We start from the raw sequence: 18,130 nt of genomic DNA, 5'->3' as shown, positions 1-18,130 counted from the left end.
CAGCTCCGTTAAAAGGTTGGCATTATTTGCCTGCTGCGGCGTTTGGGCTGGCTGGCTGTTTGGGTGCCATTTTTGTGTTGTTTCCTTCATAAGTCATTTTTGCCGGGCCGTTTCGTGGTTGTAGAGCGCCTTGAGTTCGTTTTCCGCCATTCAACACTGCCGGAGAAGCTTTCGGACCGACGAAAAGCCGTTGAAATATGAGTCGTTGATAATGTTTCATGTTTATGATTAGCCGTAAGGATATTGCATTTTTCATGGCTAGAAAGTTTTGGTGGAGGTTGGTGGCTATCAACATAATATTCGTGTGAGTGTTATGCTAAGCAATGCAGTTTTAAAAAGGTGCTAAGCGAATTGTTGTATGTAGAGCTATAAAGCGAAGAGTGAAAAGCTTTGGCAATGAGTTTTGGATTTCCTTGTCATTGTATACCACAAAGGTCAGTGTGAAAGGTACTCATTCTGCAACATATCTTGCAGATAAACGAACGCTATCATAAAATGCATAAAGGAAACCGCTATTCTACCGTCAAAATGAGCGCTAGCAACTACGAAATGCAAGCAAGAAGCAATTTGACGCAAACGCAAAAGAGAAGTTATAGCAATATTGTATATAGGTACCTTCGCTGTTATCCCGATTTTCGTCCACTCTAATGCTGCCAATGGTTAATTCTGGAGAGAAGGGAATAAAGTTGTGAAAACAGAGCAGGAAATGAGCAATCGTCGATAGTAAGGGAGAAAAGGATTCATCGTTTTTATTGTACTAACTAATTGCGCAAATCACCGCTTCATTTGTCCATAGGCATTGAGCAAATATTAATAATCTAACCCTTAGTTAAACATGAAATTAAACTGTATATACGAATGAGAATATTGTTTGTCCTAATAAAAAGCAGAGCAACTGTTCAATCAGAATGGGAAGAAGAAAATTGTTTGAGAAAAGGAACTAAAGTCAAATTTAAATTCATCACAGTCAATGAAACTTGTTCAATAATTATATGCTAAATATTCAAAGGGTTTTGTCTAGCATATGCCATGTTATTGTGCTTTATTTAATGAATAGTTCAGTGTCAAAGTTAGAAGGCATTAGAAACACAAAACTCGACTACCAAAAGCTTTAGGTTCACGTGGTATTACAGTCCATGACGTTCTCTTCACATGTATTTTTTTTTATATTGTCTTTCCACAACTTTTAATGCAAAATGTTTGATTTCTGTATTGCAATCAATCACGCCCTGATACAAACAGACAGTTTTCATAGTACATTTTGCCAGAGATTCAATATTGTTTCACTGGGGAAAAGAAGTATACGAATGACAAAAGTCACGGGGAAGAAATATTAGGTTGGTTAAAAAAGATTTCGGGCACGTCGTTAGGGGTCTAAGTAGCGTCATTAATCATACCACAAAGAGCTATTCATAAAATGTCATGCAATTTCGTCACGGGTCGTCGTAAAGTCGACAGGTATGCGTGCCTTCCGTTACTCGCGATTAGTATGATTTGTACTTGCAATGGTGTTAGTGTGTGTTTGTGGGTGTAAAACTGTGTGCGTGGAAATGAACTTTGCCTAGCAACGCAAAATGTAGGTAGTATAAAATCAATGATGTGTTTGGTGCGGGATGCGGGATCCCAAATGAAATGTAGTTTACATTTTCTAAACAAACAATATTATGGACACTTCGAATAATAGGTAGTAATGAAAAAAAACGTATGTAAACATAGCAACTAATTATCAGTAGCAATACGAGCAATCGTTTGAACTTGGAAAAAATGAAATGAATTGATAGATGTCGCAATCCAACTTCATGAATTGATTATAAACTGGTAACTGATTCCGATCAACCAACAATAGATAATTGAACAGATGACAACGAATAATCTCAGTTAATGGCAGTTGATCGCGATTAAATCTGAGTATGTTTGAATTTTAGTATTGTTGCATGTAAAGATAAGCATTCAAATAAGCTATCTAAGCCAACAACGCATCAAACACATGTTTAAGTATGATCAAAAAGTACATTTTGTATATGCTTTCTAAACCTAGTTCAGCTCTGTTATGTTGCTTACCTGTGCTCCATATTAGTAGTAGAAATGTCGTAGAAAATGATGCCATGTTTTTCCCCGTCATTTTACTTCCGCTCAAAGTCATCTTTGACTGCGTGGCGTTTGCCAACAGTGGAGTGGTTCGAGTCAAACCACGACAGCAACACTGCCGACGGTAAAATCAACAACAGCTCAATGCATCTACAGGGAACTCGCTAACAGAAACCTGGGAGCGATGGCGGAGACTGCATGAGCTGTTTGCGCGTTTTTTTATCATTTTTCACATCACATAAAGACACACACACACACACACAAACTCACAAATACACACTCGCGAAACACTTTCGGATTGAGGCGCAAAGCGCCCCGTTTGGCCTTTAAGTATGGTTTGACTTTCCCAGTATTGTCGTCCGTCGTACAGCTGCTTACCACACAACGATACCACCGGACACGGTTGCTAAGTAGTGAAGAAGTACACACATGAGAACATACCAAACACACATACACTCATGAAAGGGCACATCGAAAGCAAACAGCTTTTCTTTTTTAGGGCGAGAAATTCTTTCGCGAACAGGTTGCACGTGCATGAGCATAGGGTGTGGTGGAAGGAAAATTCAAACACTTTTCACCTGACAACAAATTTCTCACATTGTGCCAATCTGAGCCAGACGCTTTTTACGTGCGAGCTAAATATACATTTTTTCACTCCGTAGGCGTCCTTTTTGTGGCCCTTTTTGACGGGTGGGAATTCGTTTGCATCGAGGATGAAGGCTCTTACACTCACTAACACTTGCTAGCATCACCGGATGTATTGATTGGTTCTTCACTGAGGCGGGACCGAACTTTTAACACTTTTGATTTCTGATTGGAAGATTTGATGATTGCTAACGTGTTCCCTAAGCGACACTGCCATCAATTTCGATAAATTGCACCAGACAGATCGATTGATTGACAGATGGAAAGGACATTCATATTTCGTCAGTATTTAATGGGGTATCGTGGTGCTGTGGTGTTGTTTGTCTGACGTTGCCCTCGTGAATGTGATGTTCAAAAAGCAACCAAAATAGCAACCGTTGTTTGGTTTTCCATAAGGTTTAAAAGATCTACAGTGTTTTGTTGTATCGATCGTGTTGTGCTTTAAAGAAACATTCTTGGCAGAAGAACCATACAGTACGATTTTTGTAAGAAACTTAACCTAAAAGAAGATAGTGTATCTCATTGTGGTTCACGGTAGTTTCCTTAAACATGAAGAAACTGTTCAGTCACAGATATGCAGTACGGTACGGTGCTTTAAAGAAACGCTGTTTTTGTAAGTCAGTTTCACCAGTCTATGCTTGTCGATGAGTGATGCCGTGCGTATCCTAAGTGCTGGTGGTGTCTTTTGCATGAGTCCAGAGCTAGAAAGAAGAATAATCTTGTCTGTTTTTTAAGTTGAGTCCGTCTTTTGGAATAGTAGAGTTTGCATCAGCATAGCTTTCCATCGCTTACTCGTCTCAATGTCTAACGTCGTTGTTTTGGAAGTTATTTCCTCAGCCCTCTGCTGCCATAATTTAGTTTTTCCCGGCTGTCTGTACGATTTTGGGGCAGTTTCGTTTGGCTGAATGTAGCAAAACTGATGGTACTATATTGTTGGTTTGTCCTTAGCCTTGGTGGTTTGTTGAAGAAAAAATTTAAAAAGAAATCCCGAATATCGAATATAGGTCCACTCGTACACTGCAAATTAATCGCTTCTTCCGCATATGTGGTCCAAAAGCTTAAAACTTGAACATGTTCTTGTATTTCCAGTCCGAGAAATAGATCTTTTTTGGTTCGTTGAATGGTTCCTGATGATCATCAGTGGACTGGAAAAAATAAAGTAAAATAAAGGAATTAGTTGAGACAGAAACCGCATGCGATAGTGTCGTATACGTGAGAAAAAGCAACACAATACATTTCCAAAATTTCTGTCATCCCGGCGCCAATCAGATATTGAGGTTTCACTATGACAATGACGTGTATCATAAAAAAATCTACTATTCATGGATGACGTATCAGCAGCAGTAGGAGTTGTTGTAAACACTGCTGTTGACATGAGACAAGAAAACCGCAATGTTTTTCGCGGACTGGACTGCCAACTGATGGGAAGATTCTTATCATTCTAATAGCAACGTCTCGGATACACGGTGTAAGGCTTTCGAAAAACGTCGATGGGTACGCATTCAACCGATCGCTAAATGGATATATTCGGCAAAGGAATAAAAAAATCGATGCGATACATTAACATTGCCATTCGTTTGTTGAGGCTGTAACGTAGGAACATTAGCAAAGATTCGGCAGGGGAAGTTTTCTTTTCCTTTGCACAAGAAATGGAAACCATTTAGCCCTAACGAGAGCAGATATAAAATAAAAATCAATTTAATAGCTTTCCTCGGCAAAAAGTTGGTCCCAGTACGGCAATCGATTGTAATAAATATAAATAAAAGCACTCAATCGCTCAATCTTTAAGTGCTTGATTTGGGGTTTTGTCTGCACGCTGTAGGCCAAAAAATTTTCAAAGATCGCTATCGATTTCGTTCGGCCTTAAGTGTTCTCGGAAATAAGTCATATATTTTGAACTTTTTCCCTAGAGAGCTTTATTAATCGAGAAATATCGGAACATCTGTATCATTCAGTGAGCTTAAGTCTTGTCTAGAATGCTCAAATAGCGCGAGATACTGCGAAGGGAAGGTTTGTCACTAAGTGTTTCGCGATTGAGTGTAGGTTTTATTGTGAAATAAAATGTTGGTGATTTGTTTTCTGTACTGGTTGGAAAAACAAGATTGGCATCGTTGTTACTTCTAAAAATGCTGCATTCAGTTCGGAGCTATTTCATTTATCAATTCATTTACCCGCTCCGGCACCACAATATACCCGCACCAACTAACCGAACCATACGGAACCATCGACATAGGCAGCCTCTAAATAAGCTTAATTTATTTGTAAGTCAAGCACAAACTCTGCCTGTCGTAGTGGTTTAGGTACGTTGAAGTATATAGAGAGGCCGGAATATGGCAGGAAAAGTTAGTAGTGTGTGAGCACATATTCGGGAGAACGAAGGTAGGAGTAAAGGAAGGTGAGATGATATTTGTGGCTTTGGAAACTGAATTCGGATTCGATGTGGTGGAAATTTATGGGTCTGTTGATTGAATGGACTTGGAATTGATCGTAGAGTTAATTGCAAGGAAGAGACGTAGATGTTTATGGTTTGATGGTTTCTTGAAGGCGTAGATTTGAGTGGTTACTCGCGACACGAGCGAAGGTTTTTCACGGGGAATGAAATTAGCTACAATTGCGCCAAGTGGAGTGAATGTTTGTATTCAAATAATTACTGAATTGCACTACATAGTTCATATTTATGTGACTAATGAAATAAAACAACATCAAGTTCGTTTGAAGTAAATGAAAACTTCTGGAACAATAAGTTGGAATCGTTTACATTATAATTGTTAATATGTTTGTTGGTTGTAAGCAAGCTTTTGGATGTATTTCATATTTATTAAATATTAAAATATTGATGTGGTACAATGTTACAAATAAATGTCCATCTCTTGTATGCTATAAGATGAAAAATTCACGTGTTACATAACTTGATCTGTGAGTGATAACATTTGTTCGCGAAAAAGATATTCATGTTGCTTGCGAATGGTTATCCCATTACCCTGTATATTCTTGTTTGAAGCAAAGCTGGTTGTATTCAGTACTCATTCAACAGAGAATCCTCTTTTGGCCAAAAATCAACAAGAAAGCAAAGAAAAACCGAACGAAACGCAATGGCCCAAGGGAAAACTGTAAATTATATAAAAATACCATTTTATTCAATTATCCTTGCAATGGTTAGCAACCCTCTCTGATGTCTGTCGCTCGCTTTTTACAAGATGGTTCCAAGATTTTGGGGCAACATCCCTGGGCTTCTCGTACATGTGTGAGGATGGTGCACACTGCCACATACAGATAAAAGGCATCAAACCCACGCACATGCCCACGAGACGATGGGGCTGCGAGTATTTTATTTTTTTCACTGAGTGCCCGCTATCCTTAGCGAACGTTAAGATGAGTTGAGTCGTTTTCTTCTTTACCATTCTGGCAGGGGGTAGAATGACAACGTTTCTCGCATAGCAATTGGCAGTAGAAGCAAAGGGAGGGCTTGGAGACGGTTTGCCAACGGAAGTTGCTTGTTTCGTCTGGAGACGGCGAAGTGACAGTGAATGTGCTGCTAACTGACGTAGTGCCTGTCACTTTGAGCCACTTTGCAGTAGCTGGAGCAGAGTAGAAGTGTCTCCTGAAGTGGCAAATACTGCCGAGTAGCTAGACTAACGGTAGCGGTAGCCCATGATCGTTTTGCTGAGGATGGCGATTTGACGAACTCATCAGCAGGCAGGCGACTGCAGTGTCCCGAAGGACATTGAGCCACCCTGAACGGTTCAATGATGATGTGTGGGAAATGTGTCGGAATGCAACGATTGAATTATTCTTCTTCTTGTCGGTTCTATTCGTTCACTGTAAATGCAACGTGGCATGGGGTTCGTAAAATGTCCCGTAGGTGGTTTCAAGTGGTTTGAACACATGGAAGTATTTTTTCAACTGCATCGAACCGATTGTACCACGTGTGCGTCGTGCGGACATCTGTAAGTGAGTTTCCGATTCGATGGACAGTCGGTTTCGACTGTACCATAACGTGATATGCATAACGTGGGGAAAGGGGATGGGCGTACCCAAAGGCCCATCGTAAGAGTGGTGGGAAGAAATTCAATCCATAACCCAATCAATCACTCCTATTGTGCAGCGAGCGAGCCACTCACAGAGTGGTTATTTCCTTGTTCCGGGCCTGTTGGTGCCAGAGCGTTTCCGTGCCTGAGGACATGGAGGGATTTTTATTTACTCAACCAGTTACCGGTTACCGGCTCATTTCCACTGTTACTGCACCACTCGGGTGTCTAGATCGCCCTTGTGGTAAGCGATTTGCGACTCGACAAGAAAGCGAACTAGATGTGCGATTGTGTGTACGGTACTAACTTTGCCGTATCAGCACTCACAAGCATACATACATGCATACATACAAACCATGCCAGAGCGCATTCTAGGTTAACCCCCTTGATGGAGGTTTGCTTGGACAGGCGGAAGCACATGGGTAATTGAGTTTTGATGTGTTCTGCGTTTGAATCCAGTTTTTCTAACTGATAGCTTAGGAAAAATCGTGCTCAAAGCTCAAGAGGCGGAGGGGGAAGTTTGATAAGAAAAGATAGAGCTCTTGCTGGACAAGTTTCCTATCAGCAACAGCAATAATAATAGTAGCAGCAGTGGCGGCAACAGCGGGTGTAGTAAATTTATCACACGAGGCCACACGCCCATCGGCGTTGGCGGGGAAGAAAGGAAACTAAACAGAGACGCCATGGGGCAGGGACAGAGCTGATGGATCGATCAGGACACAAGCACCCTGATGAGCTTGAGTGCAGTGCAGTCTGCCTTCAAGTTGATTCCCACACATTCTCCACCAGCTTGGTTTAATTCTGTCGATCCTGCCTGGATGGTGGTTCCGATGAACAAACGAGTGGATGAAGAGAGCGGAAAAGAAAAGAGCAAAGCGACCTTCGCACAACAAACGACCATAATTCAGAGCGGCGTTTGGTCCGCAGTGGACAGTTCCGGGAAGCTGTCCGTGTTGGAAGGACAGCTTGCAAACGGAGAGCGTACGCGAGATCCTCGTTGTTCACAGGCCTCCTGGTTTTTTGGTTATATATTTTTTTTTTGTTTTGCTGGCAATGTTACGTATTCACCATTGTGGAAAATTACCGTACTAGGCCAAATGGGTGGGAAAGTTGACCAATGTAGGCTGGTGAAGAGTTTGTCAAGGGAGGCGTTCGTCCCTGTCGCTGCAACCCAGCACGGGAAAAAAGGATAATTGAGTTTTCATGGTTAGTCGGTTACATCAAGCATCTGTCAGGCGTTTGTTTTGTGAGTCAATTAAAGAGCGAAGAAATTGTTTTCAGTGACTTTGTCCCTCGGGGACGGGGTTTCACTGTGTACTGAGCGTGTGAGGGAGAATCCGCTACGTGATGGGAGTTAGATTGGGTGCGATGGAGTGAAAAGCAATTTTAACACAATACCGAATTTAGAAAACCAATAACTCTCATGGCGAAGTGTGAAACGAGTAAATTTGGCATTCGTTATGAGGGCAGGTTGTGGTTGCATGGAAACCACGCCCTACGTGGAAAGAAGCATAATTTGAAAAGCTTCATTGTTTATCTGTACAGTCTGTAGTGTATCGCAAGCATAAGAGGAGAAACAATCTCACCCTTAACGCAATGAGTGTATAGAAACATCAAGAACAAAAGTCCATTACCGCTGGAGCGGGGAAAAGATAAATCCATAAGCGATTTGAAACAGTTTTACTCCTGCTTGACCGGCGTCATGCAATAGAAACGTTATCTGGTTTGTATGGCACAGAACCGCATCCTTGTAACGGGCGAAAAGTAAAGTTTATCGATTTTATGTCCATCCACCAGCTCCAGCTTAGCCTGGCGTGGCACGTATCCCTTCGGTAATGCTCGTCTGCCCTGTCTTTATATAAACAAACCTCGTAGCTTCACATGACGTCCTACTTAAAGTTTCCTTTTCTCAGATGCCAGCTTACCTCGCCCAGTACGATGCGTTTTACGTTCTATCACGCTCGGCCATGCCAGACCACCACCGTACGAGAAGTCATCACACATTAAAATACATAACAAACACGGCACCCCTGGGCCTCGTCGATGGTATGGGCGTGAAGGCTGGAAGTTTCTTTTGCCCACAAACTTGGATCAATTTTCGCACAATTTAACTGCCATTTTCGTGTCGTATCCTCGGCATTGCGCCCGGTATAGCACCGTACAGATTCTGGGCTACTATCACCCTGCTATTCGCTTAGCGGGGAAAACATTAGAACACAACCGCTTTCACTGTATCACACCTCACCGTACCACTTCCGATTTGGCAGAAAACTTTCCATTTAGTTGCAAATGCCTATGGAACCGCCTATGAGCTTATTAGTGTGTGGATTGCAATTGAAGTTATTTCAACACCGAACTCATGACACAACCAGCGACGGCTTAGCTTACGACATTTCTACCCTTGTCATCATCTTCGCTGAACTAGACAATCCACATAGCACACACTCCATTAAAAAAAATGAAACATTCGTGCCCATTTTCACCTCACATTCAATGACACGTTTAATTTGTTTTTCTCTCACAAGCTGCCACCTTTTGTATCTTCTTTTGATGACATGGTAATGAGGAATAATCCAGCAGATGCAATGTGTTAGCCTTGCACTGTTGCCGTGTGTGGCGGTACCCGGCTTGCAGGGATTATATTTTTTTACTTGATTCACTGAAAAGCACACCTTTCACGCACTTCAAGACGAACGATCGAAAGAAATTTGTCATATGCCCTTACGAAACAGCCGTAAGCTATATTTACATAATCAATGTATGACAAAACAAACTTTCGGTACACTACATGCTAAGATGCTGCGATAGGTAACTTAAGCGCACAATCTGAACGTTGATTCCGGGACGATTGCTGTGCGGGACTAAACGCTTTGAGGAACTATTACGAAAACATCGCTAACACCCACGTCTACGCTCTTGAAGGTGGTTCAGGGTGAGAGTACGTCACAAAGGAGTGCCCAACAATCGCTAAAACACACGCGTGGGAACGAATGTACTGATCCACGGTTATGGCGAGACTGGAAAGGTTCTAAACATCCGTTTCCGCTCGAACGTGTCCTGAGCGGAAGAGCGATGGATCCGAAGCCGGCATTCGCCGCGTGCACCATGCTCGTTGGACATGCGCTGTTACAAAAGAGTAGCTCGAGGCACATATACGTTGACTCGTGTTTTCCTTGGTTCTCTCTCTCTCTCTCTTTCCCGATGGTCGCAGAGTTAGATGGAACAGGTTGAAAGCGGTTCACAACTTTAAACGGCGGCTAGGCGGCTCCATTGGAAGAGGCGGCTGACTGGAAGTTAAAAACAGATTGTGGGCTGTGGGATTCTTGATGCGAAGAATTGATGAAGCTTTAGATTCGTCATCATCCATGGATATGGGTTGCGGATGAGAACGATACGACGGTAAGTGAGAGTGAGAGAGATCAGAAGAGAAGTAACTATTCCACTTGTCTGGTTTCCTATAGACGGATTAGGAGTGAAGCTACTAGTTATAGAGAAAACTGTAGCAATATGAATAAATATGTTAGGATGGTACTAGCAATCTTGTATGTAGCGATAAGGAAAGAGAAGCAAAACGATTTAGAAAGATTAGTGTTGAATCGATTGAAGTAATTTGTTGAAAAAGACTTACCCCGAAGAATACGCCTAAATTTATGTCAAAAGTGTAGGTGGTAATCTTGATGGGATTATGTTGTATTTGGCAAAGCAAGCTATGCATCTGGCATCATGGGAAGCAATATTTAGGTATAAACTGTAGCGAGCGTTTGTTGAAAGGAACCTCTAGCATGCAATTACAAGCCTTACCTTCTTGATGCAAATCACATCATTTTCCTGTGACGCTACATAACTCATGATCGATCCTAGTCTTTTGCCCTGTTTAAATATCGAAAATGAGACTTTGCTTTTGAGGATTTGAACGGTGTTTTTGGTTTGACTAACCTCTGCATGCAGCAAGTGACAGTTAAAAATCATTTGAAAAAGGCTAATCTTGTATATCAATGCCCAAACCAGAAATATACTGATGGAGTATCGTGCTTCGTAAAAAGTGACAAAAACAGCTCGATAGAAGATGTAGATCGCCATAATGCCATAAAACACATTCACTATACAGTATCCTGAAAACTGCAAAACAACTGCATTATATACTGATGGGTTTAAAAGCAATTATCGGCACACATACCTCAAACATATAGCGATTGCTAATTTTCGTAGCAATGCTGTGCAGCTCTTCGTAGATCAATCCCACGCGCGCGATAAAATCTTTTCGCAGTTTGATTTCGTCGTTACTGCTTACTTTTATCATACGCCTTCCAAAATTTGGTCGCAGTTTGTGGAAATCCTCATCGCATAGCTGTTTGCTGCCGGGATAGACTGTTTTGGGTAATCGATATTTCCCTTTCTACCGCTTGAAGCATGCGTGCTCACCTGATATGGCTATTAACAGCACTCAATCTGTAGCGTATTTCGTAAACTTCTGCGTAGAAAATGCTAGTAATAATTATCAACGAAACGCCAACTAGGAGATGGCCGACAAACATGGGTATGTTGTAAATGATGTTCGTCCGTATGAATGCATACACTGAGTAAACGATTGCACTGATAGTGCATAGTGTCAGTAGAATCATTTGGTTCAGCTGCTCACTGTTGCGTATGGAACGAATCCGATGAGCACCTAAAGCGATGATCTGCTTATCGACCGAGCGAAATGCGTTCAACAGCTCCGTGGTCCAACCGCTCCGATACACTCGTTCCGTCGCAATCAGAATCAAATCGCAGAAACCTAATTCAAGGATGATTTTTCCTGCTATGTCTACAGTTTTCGAGCCAGTGTAGGTGTATACCTTAGGGTTGAGCACATTTGCGACGGAAAAGTACGTGTACAGCAGTATGTTCACGACGTAGAAACAAACTCCCGACCAAGAAAGTGTTGCCACGAAGCCATCGTTCGTTTCGTGATAAAGGTAGGTGTTGCAGCCAAAAAGGCGTGCCAGGAGCAGCATGAATTGTAAGTTTTCCATTCTCACAAGGCGCCCGAGCACCGGCAGCCAATTTTGTAACAAAAAAACCTTATCACCGTGCTTGCGTTTAACGCTTGAATGACTATGAGAATTTTCACGCTGCTCGGTTTTGATATGGTGAACCAGAGCGAACGATCAGATACGGATCGCGAGTGTAATTGGGGTTTATGAAAAATTGATTTCATTAATTCTGATTGCCTTAAGTATGTGCATGCGTAGGTCCTCCAAGCATGATGGGTAGCGGTTTCTGTCGATACAATCCCGAGGAAGACTTTCAACGAAACTCGCGCGGTAAAATGAAAACAAATACAATGTTTCAACAGTTCTTCGATGTAACAGGTAAAAAAGGAGATGCGCAAATCTCAATACGGAGTTATGGGGTTTGAAGTAATATAGCAGAGCGTTGTTGGATTCGTAAGATTCATCTTGTGGGCTTTTGTTCGAGATTTCACATCCTCGGTGTAATACAATTGGTTTGTGCGAGAAAAAGGTTTTTTATTCAGTATGTAGGACAATGCAGGACTTCTTGTTAGAAGTGTCAATAGATTAAAAATCAATACTGGTTGTAAAATATTCTAATTTTTTATTGTCCTGCATTCCTAAGACAGTCTGGAAAAGCAACGTATTTTTTCAAAGTATCAACGCTTCAAACTTTCCACCGGAATGTGAGCTCATGAGATGAGAATAAAGTATTTGCATCAAGCATTGAAAATAATTGAATAAATATAATTTAACAGCGCGCTCTGAACAAGCACTTTTTACTACTATAGAATATGGCGTTCAGAATATGGCAGGTATCGCGTAATGAAATTATAAATGTTTAGCCACGTTCGCATCGTTAGAGCATCGTTTATTAGATTTCATGCAAGGAATGAATCTTCTTGAAAATCCCCTCTTATTTATTCCTGTGTACCCGCTGAAGGAGGTGGAAGGATCCGTATGAATTTACAAAGTCAGTCGTGCGATACCGAATTGACACGCTCGTACCAATCGCGAGAGAGTTCATGCAAAAGACGCATTTCATTGCTTACGATCCCAAAACGGAATGCAAAAGAGTGTTTTAAGATTTTGGAGTCGTGCTGTTTTGGGACCTCCCGAAGGACCAACGATTTGCAAACGAGGTGGCAGTTATCTATTTAGTATGCTCAGGTGGGATTTTTGCAACGCTGAATGGTAGTTTAGATGCATTTTTTTGCTCCATGTTCAACAGTTGCTTTGCACTTTGATGACGTTTAAAACTTGGGATATCTCTTTTGGGGATATCGTTTTTTTTGTTTTCGTTGAAGTTAACCCTTTTGTGTGGACTGTGAATTGAAACAATGGTAAAATCAAAACTAGGATCCAGGATACAATAGTATATAGCGTAGAACTGGTATGTGGTACAGTGTTGCATAGAATGTGAAATGTCCTGAACTGTTGTGTTTCCTGTAAATTGTCCTGTCGGGTGTACTTATCGTTGTAAAACCGCAGTGAACTAACCACTGAGCCTGCCTGCCCTGGTTGAGCCTTACAGACATACGAAGGCAGTGCCAAAGATGGGTTCAACGAAAGTTTCGCCATGTGGTGAGTCTGGGCCATAATTTGCCGTAATTTGTCACTCGCAGGTGAATATGCATACCGCCCTGATGTTCGACGAGTGTGTTGGCAAACGGTAACCGAGGTGCGCTTGGCGAAGAGGCAAATTAATGAAGTCTTCTTAAGTATGTTGTGGGATGTGTTGCGAGCACGCGAACCACCAATGTAAACCGAGCAGCTCTCCGTGGGACGAGCCGAATTCACTTGCCCTTCAGATAATGAGTGAGAAATTACGATTATTTTCACCATGAGCCATTCCGGACTGTGTGAAGGATTCGCATCACGAGCCATTGAGCGTGCGTGCGGTGTGTATTGTTGCGGAAGCGGAACATGGCGGCGGTATCCGAGCAGACGGTATACAGTTTGTAAAATCTATCTCCCAGCAGTCTCATTCAACTTCAAACAAAAGCAATTAAGAGAGCTTCAATCCGCCACCTCCGATGGGAGGCAACCGTGATTGCTTGCCACATTTCAACCCGGTCCGCAACGCACTTTGTCACCCGGTGAGAAACGATTTACGACCTTCGGAATCAATTACCAGAAGTTGACTGCGAGTCTGGCACCGTTTGCTTGTAATCGTTCGGAATTAATCTAACCCTTTCGATGGGCCTCTCTTCCGTCGGTTGTGTGTGTGTGTGAGACCGGCGATGAGTAAGATGCTTCGTAAATCATCTTATTACAACACTGCCGATTTGCCAGTGATATGGTTTGTTAGGTGTGCCATTTTAATTAACGAAACAGCTAGACTAATGATTCAGTAAGGTTACCGGCTTCGTCCAGCAGCTGATTCGAGTAGTTGTTTTTTTATTCCGCAAATGGTTTCAAATTATCACCTTAATTATCTGTTTGCGTTTATTATCCGGACACGATAGAACACGGATAATAAGCCCCAACACGCCTTACCTCGCTTTCGGATGATTAAAATAACTCCTTGATGCGTGGTCAAGATGCACAAAAACTAATAATCATTGCATACGCATTATCATGTGCGTTTCATAAATTGATGGCAGTTTGAGGTGTGCATGTCAATGCTAATCTGAAACGAGAATCTTGATATCAATAGCCGGCATTCCGTAACGGAGCTTATCGATCATGTAACGCGCGTGTGGCAGGATTTCATTTTAATTAAGACAATAAATTTCACGCTCCATAAACTTGTGGTGCTAGGTCATAAATTATGCATTGGGTTGCGTGATGGCGCAGGTCCGGCAAAGCATTTTCACAATATTGACATCAGTTTACACGAACGACGTTGATGAATTTGTTCAGAAGCCTGCTAAAGATTAGGATTGAAAGTGTTTTCACAACTGCACAGAATGGCGCGGTTAGATCTGATGGCTTCTGTAAAAGGTGTTTGGAAGTATATCATCAGGCATGAAAACATGTACGACGTAATAAATCTGCATTTGATAGCATTGAAAATATGTGGCGAGCTTTTTGTGTGCCGGAATCGAAGCACTGGCCAGTTGTATGTGTCGTGGAAAAGTTTCGCTAGTTTTGTAGCGCAATTGATCTGTCTGATAATGCTTGTAGTTGGTGGATATTTTGCTCAGCGGTCGTATGGCAAGGAGGACGCAACCTATCTTCATCGGGGGACCAGTATACTGATAAGATTTTCGGGAGTGTTTGCTGTAGTAATTTCCATCAGTAATGCAATCGTTGGAAGAAGAATCTGGGCCATCCTAGACTGCCTCGATAGGTTTGACAAACGTATGCAGATACTTAACGCCCCTGTCGATCATCGTACACAGAAGTTGGTGATCGTGGCGTGGACTTTGGTGTTTGTCGTAGGTGTTTCGAGTTTTATGCTGGGATTTGTGTTTGCAATCTCTACAAATTATTCAAACATTCTGCTGCAGATTGTCACTATTACGCAAATAATAATTTTCGTAATGGTTATCGTATCGATGCTATGCCAAATCGTGATAGTAATGTATTTGGCCAGCTATAGATTTTATCACCTACGTCGTTTCTATGAAGTGAATTTTCTTCCATGGAAGCCTGGCTTGATTTTTCTTAGTGAATTGACAACTGTTAATCAGTTTCGGCGTCTTGCGGACTCTACTGCATTCAACACTGTGATGGAGTTGTACGATACACTGCGAGAAGCTGTGCGCCTTATGCATAGAGCGTACTCAGTACAGCTGCTTAGTATGACTGTTTCAAATATTCCGTCTCCTACATTGGCATTGTTTGCGATGTATCGTTCATTTATGACGTCAAACTATGACATGCAGAACTTGATTATTACCATGGCTGCATCGAGCATGATGTATTTGATGGCCTACTTTTTGCTGATCTTTCTTTCCACCAGTATCAAGTATGAGGTAATGTAATGTTGTCAATGGTGGTTTACTGCTTACTGCTTAAAACAAAAAAACTTTCATTTCTTAACAGACTCAACGACTGATTGAATGTTTTCATCATTTTACCAACCTTAACAATGTTGAATTCGAAAGCATGATCAAGGTCAGCGCTGATGAAGTAAACCGCGACAATGTAGCACTTCATGTGGGACCAGTGGAACTGAACTGGAAGCTAGCTTTTTCTGTAAGATTTCCACAGCTAATGGATGGAATTATTGTAAACTAATAAACTTGTTTGATTTTTCTTAGATGATTGGCACTATAATTTCCTATCTAATAATTCTGATTCAATTCGACCGCACCAGTGCGGGATAGTTTGATTTGGTTGAAGTCGAAAACACGGCCAGGCGGAAGGGTGAAGGTGGAAACTCTTTTGTAAAATTGCTATTTTGTTCGAATTGGTTTAACGTTTTAAAATAAAAACATTCGAATATGATTGTGGTATGTTTTTTTATTCTCATTATCACAATCAATTTATTTTCGTCACTAACTATGAATCTTATTTTGGCGCCTGATAATAGTGTGTTGCTACGAATGGCATCTTTGCCACAGCACTGTGGTAATGCTTATCGCGAACTTTCAGGGTAATTTCTGTTCCAAGCTTTTTGTATTCTTCGCGAATGTAGCCCATCGCTATGTTTTGCTGCAAGCATGGACTGGGGCAGCCACTAGTAATTTCACCAACCTTCTGCTGTTCATTGTTGTAGATTTCTACGTGTTGTCGTGCCGGAGCAGCTCCGGAATCCATCTTGAAGCCTACCCGTCGGCGTGTGACACCATTTTTTATTTGAGCGTTGATTTTGTCCGATCCCGGAAAGTTGTTCTCGACACGCCGCGGCTTCGCCACCAACCACAGCAAATTAGCTTCGACCGGTGTCGTAGTCTCATCGATATCGTTGCCGTAAAGACAGAGACCGGCTTCAACGCGCAGTGAGTCTCGTGCTCCCAGACCGGCCATTTTTAGATTGCCAATGGTTGGGTCGAGCAAAGCTGTAGCAATATGTTCTGCTTGCGCTGAAGGAATCGAGATTTCAACCCCATCCTCACCCGTGTAACCGCAGCGCGTTATACGACAGCCTTCTACACCTGCGATCGTGTCAGTGGTGGTGTTCATGAAAAACAATTGCGAAAGATCTTTCGAGCATAGTTTCTGCAATGTTTTGACAGCGTTCGGTCCCTGGACGGCCAGAAGCGACTGATCGTCGGAGGAAAGAAACTGCACTGACACATCTTTCCCATTGGTTTTGAAGGACGAGACGGCGTTCGATATGTTGGCCATATCAACATCTTTCCTTGATGCGTTTGATACGACGTACAGAACATCATCCGCAACTCGGTTAACGATCAAATCATCTAGAATGCCTCCGGAGCTGTTGGTGAACACTGTGAGTGTGCCGGTTCCATTGCGCAAGCCCTTGATATCTGCTGTGCAGATGGATTCGAAGCAGCTGATCACATCCTTGCCTGAAACAGTTATAATATATGCGTTAAAGTACAAAACAGTTTACAATTAAGCCGTTAAGAGCAAATGGTAGGCCTTTCAGATACAGATAGTGGTTATTACCTTTCAGATACGTCTGCAGCATATGAGAAACGTCAAAGATGGAGCCATACTGCCGTGTGTATAGGTGCGACTTAATAATGCTCTGATCGTTATACTGCACCGGTAGCCAGTAGCCGGCAAAATCCACCAATTTCCCACCATGTTTCTGATGGAATTCGTAGAGAGCTGTTCGGCTTGGAGTTTTATCCGTGGAAAGGTGTCTGATTAGTGCTATGCGGGTGGCAGGACCGGAGGCACGGCTATATCCCGATCGCACCACATGGCGAAGAATGGAACTTTGCATTCTCGACGGTCTATTGGAATGGGCGAACGTATCACTTTCACTTGTTATGCACAAATAAAGAGCCTCTCGATCCGTTCCGCCGAACTGCTTGGTAATCAGTTGGCTCGAAATGCTATCAGTATTTCATATGGGATCAGCATCCCGGCAATGGCAGAGGTCAGTCTGGCACAAGCGCACCAATACAAAGCAAGACGGATGGAATCGTCATAGCAGCAAGTGGTACAACATTGAGCGCGTTATCACCATGGAAGAGTCCCATGGGGACAACAGAATGGTAGGTTGTTGTTGTGTTTGTTGTTTCATCCCATCAGACCTGGGAGAACCATTGATGATCCGATAAGGCAACAATTTCATGTTTGATACATGGTGACATAACTACAAGCTATACACTCAGTAGTATGCATACGCGATGGAATGAAGCGTCTGTTAGAATGAAGGTTGTCAAACGTATAGTAAGCTCTATTCAATTAGAAATATGATACTCAAAGCTAATTCAACTGAAATAATTGAAGAATGAACAATCATTCATAGTTGTAGTGTTTCTTTATTTAAGCTGTTTGGATAAT

General features: G+C 42.1%; 3 protein-coding genes across 12 annotated transcripts in view; 1 reads left to right on the top strand and 2 right to left on the bottom strand.

The window, feature by feature from the left end:
* The window catches only part of LOC121588828 (zwei Ig domain protein zig-8-like), a 54,284-nt gene extending 44,414 nt beyond the window's left edge, over positions 1-9,870 (bottom strand). For 2 of the 10 annotated variants that reach the window (XM_041907232.1, XM_041907233.1), the window contains exons 1-2: positions 2,062-3,066; positions 616-666 (exon numbers count right to left, since the gene is read on the bottom strand). In XM_041907232.1, coding sequence (XP_041763166.1) covers positions 616-666; positions 2,062-2,143 — 133 coding nt within the window. In that variant the 5' untranslated portion in view covers positions 2,144-3,066. Of the gene's footprint in view, positions 1-615; positions 667-2,061; positions 3,067-9,510 lie in introns of those variants that run through there. The other 8 variants (XM_041907226.1, XM_041907228.1, XM_041907224.1 and 5 more) reach the window with 8 other exon arrangements.
* A 5,427-nt stretch (positions 9,871-15,297) lies between these two features.
* Positions 15,298-16,056, top strand: LOC121589808. Its single transcript, XM_041908980.1, has 3 exons — positions 15,298-15,678; positions 15,749-15,901; positions 15,967-16,056. The coding sequence occupies exons 1-3, from the start codon at positions 15,433-15,435 to the stop codon at positions 16,030-16,032; spliced, it is 465 nt and encodes a 154-aa protein (XP_041764914.1). The 5' UTR covers positions 15,298-15,432; the 3' UTR covers positions 16,033-16,056.
* A 92-nt stretch (positions 16,057-16,148) lies between these two features.
* Positions 16,149-17,654, bottom strand: LOC121589804 (aminomethyltransferase, mitochondrial). The gene is made up of 2 exons (XM_041908975.1): positions 17,282-17,654; positions 16,149-17,181 (listed from the first exon to the last, which is right to left on the bottom strand). Exons 1-2 carry the CDS (start codon positions 17,562-17,564, stop codon positions 16,217-16,219), a joined length of 1,248 nt encoding a protein of 415 aa, XP_041764909.1. The 5' UTR covers positions 17,565-17,654; the 3' UTR covers positions 16,149-16,216.
* Positions 17,655-18,130: the final 476 nt, after the last annotated feature.

The sequence above is a fragment of the Anopheles merus genome, chromosome 2R, assembly GCF_017562075.2.
Source record: "Anopheles merus strain MAF chromosome 2R, AmerM5.1, whole genome shotgun sequence".
Taxonomy (NCBI): domain Eukaryota; kingdom Metazoa; phylum Arthropoda; class Insecta; order Diptera; family Culicidae; genus Anopheles; species Anopheles merus.
The sequence above is the reverse complement of the archived record's forward strand: the minus strand, read 5'-3'. Positions and strand labels throughout refer to the sequence as shown.

What these genes read in the sequence shown, in the direction of transcription:
- LOC121589808 (XM_041908980.1), top strand. Translation starts at nt 15,433, where the DNA reads ATGGAGTTGTACGATACACTGCGAGAAGCTGTGCGCCTTATGCATAGA. An exon ending in CCACCAGTATCAAGTATGAG is followed by an intron (nt 15,679 to 15,748) that starts GTAATGTAATGT and finishes ATTTCTTAACAG; the next exon opens with ACTCAACGACTGATTGAATG. An exon ending in ACTGGAAGCTAGCTTTTTCT is followed by an intron (nt 15,902 to 15,966) that starts GTAAGATTTCCA and finishes GATTTTTCTTAG; the next exon opens with ATGATTGGCACTATAATTTC.
- LOC121589804 (XM_041908975.1), bottom strand. Translation starts at nt 17,564, where the DNA reads ATGCAAAGTTCCATTCTTCGCCATGTGGTGCGATCGGGATATAGCCGT. An exon ending in GCTGCAGACGTATCTGAAAG is followed by an intron (nt 17,182 to 17,281) that starts GTAATAACCACT and finishes TAACTGTTTCAG; the next exon opens with GCAAGGATGTGATCAGCTGC.